The sequence below is a fragment of the Oryzias melastigma genome, linkage group LG24 (assembly GCF_002922805.2).
Source record: "Oryzias melastigma strain HK-1 linkage group LG24, ASM292280v2, whole genome shotgun sequence".
Classification (NCBI taxonomy): Eukaryota; Metazoa; Chordata; class Actinopteri; order Beloniformes; family Adrianichthyidae; genus Oryzias; species Oryzias melastigma.
Genome location: NC_050535.1, coordinates 17649434 through 17661619, shown reverse-complemented (window position 1 = coordinate 17661619; position 12186 = coordinate 17649434). Strand labels below are relative to the sequence as shown.

Here is a 12186-nt window from a genome sequence, read left to right as displayed (position 1 = left end):
TTTTTTAAACCTTAAAACTGTAACTTTCCAACATAATTATCAATAAAAACAGGTAGGAATAATATTCCTGAATAAATCAACTTAAACCTTAAATACCCTTTAGTGTTTCACTCTCCATAAAATATGTTTTGTCAAAATTAGAAATAAGCGCAAGACAACATCGGGCCATTAATGATCTGGAGGGCCGGATAAAATTCCCCCGGGCCTTGACTTTGACTCATTTGTTGTAGAGGATTAACAAAAGAAACTGGGAAAGACAGTGACAGAATATTCATCCATCCCTTTTCTTAACCCGCTGTATCTCTTTTGGGGTCACGGGGTTCCTCGAGTCTCTCCCGGCAACTGTTGAGCGAAGGCGGGGTACAGCCTGTACGGGTCGCCAACCTAAAAACAATATAAAGTCACCAATGAACCTGCGGCGCATGTTTTTAGAGGGTGGGAGTAAGGACGAGTGCTCAGAGAAAATCCACACATGCACGAGGAGAACAAACTCCACACAGAAAGGTCCCAGCCGGGATTCAAACCAGCGCATTCTCACTGCAGCAAGAGTGTTAACCACTGCACCACCCTTCATCTTTATGAAATGAAAAGAGAAACACAACAAAGCTCTAGTTCTTCCCCTTTTATAGTTTTTTTTTTATTTGCTGATAGTAAAAGCTTTCACTTTATTTTGAAAGACAGGAGATCATGTCTGTTTTCATGTGAACTCCTGTAATTCTTTGAGATGTAACGATGTAGTTACAAAATCAATCTCTGATATGAGATTTGCCGTGTTGCTTTGTATTACCCTTCTTTGCATCATCTTGCTCCGCTTTTTTTTTCTTTTTTTTTTTGCTACATCTGCCCTACATTCTACAGCATTGCGCTGCATTGCAATGAAGTTAGCTTGAGAGTGGGCAGGATGATTTCAATATGAGTTATTAGGAAAAAAACTATACAGTGTAAAATCTTTGATGAATTAATTTTTCTACACGTTTTTGTTTATCCTCTGAACTCTTTTGATAAAAGTAAAAGATGATGGAAAAATCTATGAATCTAGTTTAGAATAATATTTTTAAAAAATAAATCTAAAGAAAATAATAGTGTTAGGGTACTGTGTGTTGTTTTTAATGTATTTTTCTCAACTTTATCTTGTAGTGCTTGAATTTCCTTAATTTCCTTTATCCCCTATAAATGTAAAAAAAAAAAAGTTAAACAAAATAGTTAAACATTGTGGAAGAAAAAGTGGTACACAACACTTAACATGATCCAGTAGAGTTTACATCCTGTTTGCTGCCCAATAATGAAAGATATAAACACTTATTGAGAAATTATGATTTCAATTTGAAATATTTGTGGATTGATATACAAAAAGTTCTACTACCATTTTTCGTCTAGGCTAATTTAAAATAATTTATTGATTCAGGAAAACTACCGTTTCCTTTGACAAAAGTTAGACGTCACAAACACATACTTTACTGTTGATGTAGAAATTAGTAAAAGTCTTAATGATAGCTAGCTTGATAGCTAGCTAGACAGACAGCTAGATAGCCATTGCTTCAGATAAATAGATTTATGTGACAGTCAAGTAAAAAGTCAACGTTTGTGTAGAAATTAGGGAGTCTTGATGAAAGATAGCTAGCTTTAGATAGATAGATTTATTTGAGAATTGAGTAAAAAGTCAACTTTTAATGTAGAAATAGGTAAAAGTCTTGATAATAGATAGCTAGCTGTTATCTAGCTAGCTAGCTATTATCAAGACTTGCTAGCTAGCTAGATAGATAGATTGATTGATACTTTAGACACAAGATCCATTTGCCACAAGAGATACAACAGATAAAATACTTAAAAATAAAAATTATAAAAAAAACCCCACTCATGATAAAACAAGCATAAAAACCAATAAAAACAACAACATAAAATGACCACGTATTGTAAACTTAAAAAACTAAAAAACAATTGCAGACTTAAAAAAAAAAAAAAACAAAAAAAAAACTTAAAAGGCAAAAAATATGTTGTCAAATCTCCCAAAATAAGGTAACATCATTTATCGCTTTATTCGATCATCTCCATCCACATAACATAGAGTGTGGAGGATTTCCAGGCATTTATTGATCCTGTTGGTTGAGGCGAGAGTGGGGGACACACAGAGTTCCTCTTTCATCCACCTGAGCTCCTTCACTCGACCTTCACCTGTGAACCTCTACGGTCTGCGCTGAAAGAAAGGGTCTCACATGATGGATGCTGCTGGCGAGGAGGGGAGTCGTTATGAGGTTGGCCGCTCTGGGTTGGAGTCAGGAGGTGAGAGGTTCAGTGATCCGGCAGGACCCGCCGCTCCTGCAGATGCAGAGGAGTAGCTGACTGAAACCCCCAGATCATTCACTCAGCAAACGGAAAAATCTTCTGACAAAACATGCACTTAACAGCCGTTTAAAATACGCAAACGTGATGGTAATACTGACCGTTTTTGGATCTTACTAAAGTGACAATATTTAGAGAAAGACTCAACACATCCAAGGATTTTCTAAATTGTGTGCACTTCCAAAAGGTGTCATATTATATCACATTTTAGGTCTTCTACATATAAGTATAAGCTTATTAAACCTCAGCAAAATGTTAAAAAATGCACAAAAATAAACAGAAGTTCTAAAACTTGTCAATTGTAAATCAAGTAATCTAACGTTCAAATGATCATTCATGTTTTTAAAGGAATGTAGTATGAAAATTGTGCACTATTTTGCTAATTAATAATTTAAAAAATAGTAAAGTTAAGTTATAAATTCTAGTGTCACTGATTAAATATGTAAACAATTAGAATTCAGTTCATATGTTTTCAAACTGATTTAGTTTAAAAACCCACTTTGATCCTCTTTTGATTTGTTCTAAAGCATTCCCAGTATGAATATGCCACTTTTTAGCCAAACTTATAAAAAAGTGTCGTTTTCTAGGACATAGTTCCTGCAGAATTGCAGAAGTTCATTAGAAATTTGCCTCTGAAATGTGGGTGGTACAGTTGGTGCAGAGCTAGCCTTTCCCATTTTCCCTCTACTCCTTTGTCCACACTCTCTCCCGCTAGCTTTCAGCCCCTCACAACCCCAACATAACTTAAGCGGTACAACAAAAATGACGAGCAACATTGAACCTATCCAGCCGTACAGTTTGAAGCCAGATTCCAGCTCAGATGAGGAAAAAACCCAGCTAGCAAGGCCAAGTATGTGCCATACGGTTTAAAAGTGGCAAAATATCTGACCCCAGTTTCTGTGGTGGCCCCATCTGTTTTTTCCCACATTGCCTTAAGAAGGGTCTCAGTGGATGGGCTTGCTATGCTAGCCCGCTGCTACAGCGGCGCTTGCTTCACTGGAGCGTGATAGGGCAGAGCTCGCTAGCTCGCTGGCTTTCTTCAGAGGAGCTCACTAGCATGCTATAGTGGAGCTCGTTAGCTCGATGTAAGGGAGGTCGCTAGCTTGATATAGGAGAACTCACTAGCTCGATACAAGGGAGGTCGCTAGCTTGATATAGCAGAACTCGCAAGCTCGATGCAAGAGAGGTCGCTAGCTTGATACAGCGGCGCTCACTAGCTCAATTCAAGGGTGGTCTCTAGTTTGATATAGCAGAACTCGCTAGCTCAATGCAAGAGAGGTCGCTAGCTTGATGTAGGGGAGCTCGCTAGCTCACTACAGAGGAACTTGCTAGCTCGCTACACAGGAGCTCGCTAGCATGCTACAGAGCTAGCTCTCTACAGGGAAGGTTGCTAGCTCAATACAATGGAGCTCACTAGCCTGCTAAAGAGGAGCTCGCTAGCTTGATACAGCAGAGCTTGTTACCTCGGAGCTCACTAGCATGCTACACTGTCCACTGGATGGCTGGCTATCGCAGCTAGCCCATCAACTGAGTACCCCCACCTAAAAAAACTGCGGACAAACCCATTGGGGACCCACATTTTCTGCCCACTCTTAAACCATCTGGGGCCCACCTGGTCTTGCTGGGTGGACAAAGTCGTACATGGATCTACTCGTATACAAGTGGATGGATAAAACTGGAGCGGAGCAGGGAGCTTGCGGCCAATGGATTGTAGCATCTACGTCACATCTACAACTTTTTCTTTTCATCAGCTCGTGTTTCACAATCATTTGAATGAAGAAATAATCAGAAAGGCAATTATCAGCTTAATTTTCTTTATATGTGTCCTCCACTGTCAGAAAAATGCCACAAAAAACACACATTTTGTCAGATTGGGTCTTTAACCGCACATTGATTATATCTGTGGCTATGGGATGGACCAGATAAACCCCGCGTTCACCCAACAATAGCTGGGATAGGCTCCAGCAACCCCAAAAGAGATAAAGATGGTTTAGAAAATTGATACAAACATCAATAATTAGATTACAATTCCATTTGGAATTAATTTTGGCTTGATATTAAATTTAACATTCCTCTAAATAGTGACAAAAACTGGACAAAGACAGAAATTTGATGAGGAAATATTTTAATTTTTAAAAACTTACTGAAACCTTTATTTTTTGCTTGAAAGCATATTTTTTGATTATTTATGGATAAATTTCTTCTTCAGATTTTGCTAGATCCTAAAATTATGGACATTTTTTCAAATCTTTTCCCGTCTCTTCAGTCTCTCTAGGGGAAAGCTGAGATTTAAAACGGGCTTGAACAGATGTCTAAAATGTGTTAGCGTCACCACAATAGACCTTGAAGTTTAAGTCAACAAATCAGGTGTCAGCTGAGGTTCTTTTGTGGAGTGTAAACAGAGGCTTCAGCTTCCTCTTCCTCCTGACTTGTCATCATCATTCTTGAAGGCATAGTAAAAGAAAAGAAAAAAAAGTCATTCTTTGAAATTGCACTCCATAGAAAACCTCAGTGTTCAATAAATAATGAAGCTGTTTTCCTTAAAGAAAAAAGAAAAGAAAAAAGCTCTTAAGTATGAAACCTCAAAGGCGCAGGTCACATTTTAAAGGAAAGGCCCTAAAAGTGAAAAATGAGTCAATTTGGTCTCAGAATAATGAGTTTCAATCCCAGCAAGTTTGATTTAGAAGTCCATGCTTTGTTCTTTGAGACTAAAAATACCTCCAGTTTTTTTTTTTTTTTTGGCACACCTCAAAAAAGGATGAAATCCTTCTTTATCTTTGCATGATTTTCTGAAAGCAAAAAAAAACAACATTTGTATGAAAATTGCTGCTGATCTCGCAGACCACATTACAGCTGCTGTTCTGAATGCAGCCTCGTTGTTGTGCTTCATACATCTTCAGCGGTTATGCAACAGTAAAAACAGACATTTTCCTGCCCAGAAAATCAGAGGAGGAAAATGTGCAAGTATAATTTGAAGGAAATCAGCTTCAGAAGCAGAAGGTGTTCCTTGGGGTGTTGATGCTTATGTTCGACATGTTAGCAGGGATGTCAAGGGCAGGGCACAATCAGACGTCCAGCTATAACATTTGCGCTTTATGAGACACAGGCGGGGTTTTGGCTTTCAAGGTCAGCAGTAAAATGTTTCTGTCTTCCAGAGTCTCCTGATCCCACAGAATATTGGAAAAACCAAATCGTGATTATGAATTTAATTGCACGACTAATGCTTTTCATTACATATCCTCATGGGTCGCTTTGTAAATGTGATTTTTCTTTTTCCGAGTCACTGCCGTACAGACTGGTGACCTTGTGTCCCTGAGCATGCAGATCGGTTCCGAAGCAAAGCACCATCCTGAAGAAAAAGTTCAGTTTTTGCTAAATTTTTGTGAAAAGCATAAGTCCCCCCCCATTTCCATATTTATTTATTTATAAGGGGACAAAGCGATTTTAAAAAATACCACATGATAGAACAGGACAAAACACATGGTTTTAAAAAGCCTGAATAAGCCAAAAGGCTAGTTTTCATCTGTGGTCCCCTGGCCATGATGACACAGAAAGTAGTAAAAACACCAAGAACAATAAAAATCTACAAATAACATATACGTTAAAAGCCAATAAAATATGGAGTGCCCAGTAGCTGTACAATAAAATGCAATAAAATACATTACAAAATTACAAAGAACAAGACATCTCAGTGAATCAAGATAAACATTATATCTATATAGTTTATAAATCTATATCTATCTACTGTATATATTTTAATACCTGCATGGTTAAGTGCCGATAAGCAATTTTTTTGTAGCTTGCTTGGACAATTAATAAAAAACTATGTTAAACCCTTATTATGTTTGAAAAACACAAATTCTGCACAATTCAAAAAGGTATATGATTTTTTTTTAATTTGTTGTTATAACTTCTGGTTCACAAAACCCCTCTTTTAACATACAAGTAATTCTACTACCATACTTAACATTTTCTACACTAGCTCATCTTTGGTGTACATTTTTGCAAAACAATTAAAAAAATACAAATACTCAAAAACAACAAGAAGATCAAAACAAAGAAGATTTAGTCAAGCAACATTTTTCATAAAGTTTACATCCTTTTTTGTATTTTACTGTATTTCTTTTAGGATTTAAATGGTACATGGTTTATACTTTAATAGCACTTTACTTATTTAAAAAGCCTTACATCTGATTTGGAGTGGGAGACAGAGGAATCAATGTGTGGATGTGTGTGATGTGAGTATGATGTTGATTTATTTCTTAAACAGCCTTTGGAAACTCAAAACTGAATGTTCCGGCTTTTATTTTATGCCAGAAAATATGGTCACTGAAAGCAAATAAACAAAGTAACTAAATAACATTTAAATTTGGCATTTAAAAAAAAATTACTGGAAATTTTGCATTATTATTATTATTATTATTATTATTATTATTATTGGAGATAATGAGGGAAGCCATTATGGATCTTCGTCAAGAAACCGGAAGTGTGCTAAAGCGATTTCCGGTTAGAAATCCGGGAGCAACTGAAAAAGTTCCATAGCCGCGCTCACTTACTTCTCCTCAACACCTGTCTCACGTCAACGATTACTGGCGAATTAGAGTTTCTATTTCAAGTTAACTGTATCGACTAAAGACGGAAACGTCAATAATGGGAAGTCTTGAGGACAATTTAAAAGGTATGCTTTTACTTTTTCAAATTAGATATTTTTTCGTGAACTTGTTGAGCTAGCGGCTAGCACCTATAGCTTAAATTAGCTGAAAAATGATTTGGATGTATCAACACCCTAAACTATGGCGGCTATTGTAAGAAACTAAGTTATTTTTAAAGAATTACTTGTATCAATACACTCATAGTATATCTTAATCTGTTGGTTTAGAATCTAGTCTTATTTTTTTTTCCTTACAGACTGGCTTTTAATGGAGGCCAAAATCGCGGTAGCAGTGGCTATCATAAAGTCAAAGCCCCCCGGTGTGAGCGGCCGGGAGCACGCGCGTGCTCTGAGCATCAGGCTGAGGAGGCAGGAGGAGAGCTGGAAGGACCGGGTCCAGAGCCTGGAGCAGGAGCTGCTGAGGCTGAGACAGGACAATCTGATCAGGAGGATGACGTCAAACTCAACCAGCAGCGGCTGCATAGAGGCAGCAGGTGAGTCATTGCTCATGCATGCAGGCCACTGTTATTTTCAGCTTCTAAATGGATTCAAAGTCTGAAATGAAACCAAAATCTATGTCGAGAGGCCATCGACTTAAGCGGAAGTGGAAAAAATAGGGCATCACTGAATGGTTAATAAGTATGGAGCTTGGGACTTTTAGTGGGTAGATATTGTAAAAATGAAATGAAATGATCAGTATCATTAAGAAATTTTTACTTTTTTTTTTTTTTTTTTAAATATTTATTGAGCTTTTTTTTATATAAAGTTTTACCACACTTAGATTATTTTGGTTTAATCAGGACCACAAAAAGAAACTGCTGCAAGAGAAAAAAAATCATTTGTGTCACTTGTAAAAATGGTAAATTTTAGAAACTGTGATGCAGTAAAAGAAAAATCATTGAAATAAAGAAGAAGGTATTGGGGCCTAAACAGAGCCCTGAGGAATGCCAAAGGTGATATTTGCAATTGTTGACCTATGGCTACATATCTGCTCAAACCTTTTTCATTTAAGGACCCACTCTGATGAAAATAGTGTTTTTAGCTTGTTCTTGTAGCAAATTGAGCGTAAAATTGCATTTCAGAGTATTTCCTTATTCGAATCGTTGCGAATTAGAAGCAGAAGAAAAATACTGATCGTTATGTAAAAAAAATGTTAGGGGGGGTAATGTTAGGTTGTAGGTGTGAGGGGCTGTAAGCTAGCAGGAGAGTGTTCAAACTGAGAACTCCCTGTCATGGAGAGGGTAAACTTGTTTTTATTTTTCTGCAAAAAACTTCATAATCATAAAAAAAATAGTAAAAATAATACAAAACAATTAAATAATAAAATATAATTTAATTATTTTTTAAATAATAAAAAATCATTAAATGGGATCAAAAGATGATTGTAGTGGGGCTTTACAAACACCCTAGCCAGCAAGGCCAGGTAGACCCCATATGGTTTAAAAGTGGCTGAAAATTTGGGTTGTCCACAGTTTCTGTGGTGGCCCCACCACATAAATTTCCCACATTATCGCAATATGAAAATTCCCATATCGCCCAGCCCTACTAGCCAGCTGCCTGGTGGACAACAGAGCTCCCTAGCTCGCTGCAGCGGAACTCACTAGCTCGCAGGATTACTACAGATAAGCTCACTAGCATGCTTCACTAGCATGCTACAGCAGAGTTTGCTTGCTCTATGCAAGAGAGGTCGCCAGCTTGGTGCAGAGAAGCTTGCTAGCTTGATACCTCAGAGCTTGCTAGCATGCTACAGCGGAGTTGGCTAGCTCACTACAGGGGCAGTTGTTAGCTCAATACAACCAAGCTCGCTAAAGAGGAGCGTGCTAGTATGCTGCAGTAGAGCTCGCTAGCTCGATACAAGAGAGGTTGCTAGCTTGATACAGAAAAGCTTGCTAGCTCGCTACAGAGAAGCTTGCTAGCTTGATATAGTAGCACTCACTACAGAGGAGTTCGCTAGCATGCTACAGCGGAGCTCGCTAGCTCGATACAAAGGAGATTGCTAGCTCAATACAGTGTAACTTTCTAGCTCGCTACAGAGAAGCCTGCTAGCTCGATACAACAGAGCTTGCTAGCATGCTACCGCGGAGTTGACTAGCTCACTACAGGGGAGATTGCTAGCTCGATACAACCAAGCTCGCTAAAGAGGAGCTTGCTAGCTCGGTACAGAGAAGCTTGCTAGCTCGATATTGCAGCGCTCGCTACAGAGGAGCTCGCTAGCATGCTACAGCGGCGCTTGCTAGCTCGATACAAGGGAGATTGCTAGCTCAATTCAGTCTAGCTTGCTACAGAGAATCTTGCTAGCTCGATACCTCAGAGCTCGCTAGCATGCTACAGGAGAGTTGGCTAGCTCACTACAGGGGAGGTAGCTAGCTCGATACAACGGAGCTCGCTAAAGATGAGCTTGCTAGTATGCTGCAATAGAGCTCGCTAGCACTCACTAACTGTCCACTGGGTGGCTAGCTAGCATAGCGAGCCTACCCACTGAGTGCTCACTTAAACCACTGTGGACAAGGACAGGTGGGGCCACCACGGAAACTGTGGACAAACACAATCAAGGCCTACTTTTTTTTCCCAATTTTAAGCCATATGGGGCTGACTTGGCCTTGCTGGCTGGGATGGGGCCATAATTGAACCTTGGCGTATTCCACAAGTGTTTTTTATTTTTTTATTTTTTATTTTTAGCTCGAATCAAATTACAAACTGGTATTCTACTTAACAAAATTTCTGCTAACGTAACCGGCTAAAGTTGTTAAAATTCCGGTTCTGGCTAGAGATTGTTTCTGCCGCCGTCTTGCATGTGACCAGAGACCCCTCAACAGAAGTGGTGAAACAGTCTCTTTTAATCTGAAAACCCCCTCTTTAAGAGAAAATGCTATTACACATTACAATTCCAGAATGGAATGAATCAAGACAGTTTTCTCCAAAGAGTAAGAAGATAAACAAGCAGAAAAGTGTGCCTTTGCTGATGCCTTTAGTGAGAAGGAGGATATCTCAAAGGCAAGTACAATCTGACAGGGGTCTGAAGAGGAGCTAAGGCACAGCACTGTGCTGATGTTATCACTGACGATTACTTAATGCCCACGAGCGCTGTTCTACAGCGAGCTGAGCACATTGTTCTTTTTGATCGGGAGAAGTCTGTTTTATTCCATCAATGGTATTACACGTGAGAATGTAGAAAAATAAATTACTGAAAACTCAGCAAATATAATGATAGATACATTTAAATATTAGGCTCTTTCTGGGAAGGCAATGATAAAGAAAATCCACATTTAGGGGTTAAAGAAGAACCAAACTTCCCAACATTACACAATAGTTGAGGCCTGCACAAGTCTGAGTCATTTAGTAAGCTGTGCAAGGTGCTCTTACATCACATACTCAGAGTGGAATTACACAGCCTCTTCCTCTTCTTCTGAAAGGCTGCATTTACTGGGTTTCTGAAAACGAATAGGATGAAACCCCATCATAATAACAGAGGCACATAAACAGGGATGAAGTGGAGACGAGTCGCTCAACCCACCCTCTGAAAAAGACTCTTCTAAGCAGAGATGCATCAACATTTGTTTGCAGCCGTGCTGTTTTCACGGAAAGCTTTAGCCAAAAGCACATAAAAGGAAATTGGAATTTTGCTGGAAATTTGTCGTCACCTGCAGCAATAAAGGTTTGTCACTTAGTGATTTGTAAGGAGGATTTTAGAGAAAACACTGGCTATAGCTGTCATTTCATTCTTCTAATGAGCTGTGCTCTAGTCTTCCACGCAGTTCTAGTTATTGAAAAAAGAAAAAAACTAATTATGCTCTTTGGTAAGAAGTAATTGTTTGGCAGCAAGGTTTGATTTCTTGACGATGCCACAATTATTAGAAGCATCTCTACAACTGCAGGTTATAAAAGAATGTCCTGTTTTTTTGTTTTTGTTGGTCTAAAAAGATGTTTTGAATCACATAAACCTAAAGTTCCACTCTGATCATATAGTAGTCTGTTTTTAAAGCATTTCCTACGGAAACCGAAAACGGCCTGCCCTACCTTCCTTTTTTTTTTATCGATTTCTCTTTTTAACAAGATCCACTATCTTATTATAACGAGAAAACAAACTTTGTATCGGATCAAATATGCAACAATTGATAAAATAATAACTTTAAGCTCCAGGCGTTAAAGGGGTTTATTTGAGGGCTGAAAATGACGATATTAACATGGGGCCCTATGGAATCTGCTCACTCTAAGCAACGTTTTGTTACTTCCTGTTTGGCCTCGCCCTCTCCCCTGCTCGAGTTACCGCTTGAGAACCTCTCCCTTTCCTTCATGGAGACGCAGAGACTTTACCTGTTTCATGTCTCTTTATTTTGTGGTTTACATCAAAAACAGTAGAAGAATAAAAACTCCCTAAACGTTGCTTTTTAGTCTATTTTTTTATTCATTAATGGATATACGATCTTTAAAAGTCTTAATTCCGTCTCATGCAGCAGGCCCGCCCCTTTATATCCCCAAACTGGTAGATGGACAGAACCCAGGGCTGCCGAGCGTTTCAATGTCCTGTGGACCCCCTCAGCAAATCAAAGCAGTTTATTAGAGAAAATGTTGAACACCAGAACTGATCCATATATTGATTAAATAGTGTCAGCATTTTTTTCTGAAAAACTGCTTTTTTTTGCTGGAAATTGTATAAAAATGACAAAAGCGTTGTAGTGGATGTTTGGGTCCGCTAATGTCTGGAGCTCAGTGAACGCACCATTCGCAGATTCTCATTGGCCCTGGGGTCTGTTGGTTCTGTCAGTCAACCTGTTTGTTCTGAGGTTTTAGGAAAATAAAGGGGGGGCTGGAAAATAATTCCATATTGAACCGCCTCCACATAAACCTATAGACGCCTGAGAGAACCTTCTCCAAAACAGAGCAGATCGTTACTATCAGTGACTCACCAGTGCTTTTTCCTTTTGAAACTTAAAGATGAAGATTCTGTGGAGAACATCGGGATCTGAGGCTTAATCTGCTAATGCTGCTTTTTACAATTTTTTTTCCTGGAAAATGTTGTTTTATTCTAAAGTATGTTTGAATCAATCTACAAATATTTGGGTCATTGTAAGCAGGGAGGACCAAAAGTTCATTTTGGGTTCCACTGTTCTAATTAAATTAGTGCACATCAGCATTGTTTCTGATGGTAATGCAGTATTTTCCTACTGCACATGTCACAATAAAGAGTTGGAATA

At 38.6% G+C, this 12186-nt stretch overlaps 1 protein-coding gene across 2 annotated transcripts in view; it reads left to right on the top strand.

The window, feature by feature from the left end:
* The first annotated feature begins 6811 nt into the window (after positions 1-6811).
* Positions 6812-12186, top strand: part of mei4 (meiosis-specific, MEI4 homolog (S. cerevisiae)) — a 53168-nt gene continuing 47793 nt past the window's right edge. Inside the window, exons 1-2 of one of the 2 annotated variants that reach the window (XM_036210577.1) lie at positions 6812-7018; positions 7249-7485. In XM_036210577.1, coding sequence (XP_036066470.1) covers positions 6991-7018; positions 7249-7485 — 265 coding nt within the window. In that variant the 5' untranslated portion in view covers positions 6812-6990. The remainder of the gene's footprint in view (positions 7019-7248; positions 7486-12186) is intronic. The other variant, XM_036210576.1, reaches the window with a different exon arrangement.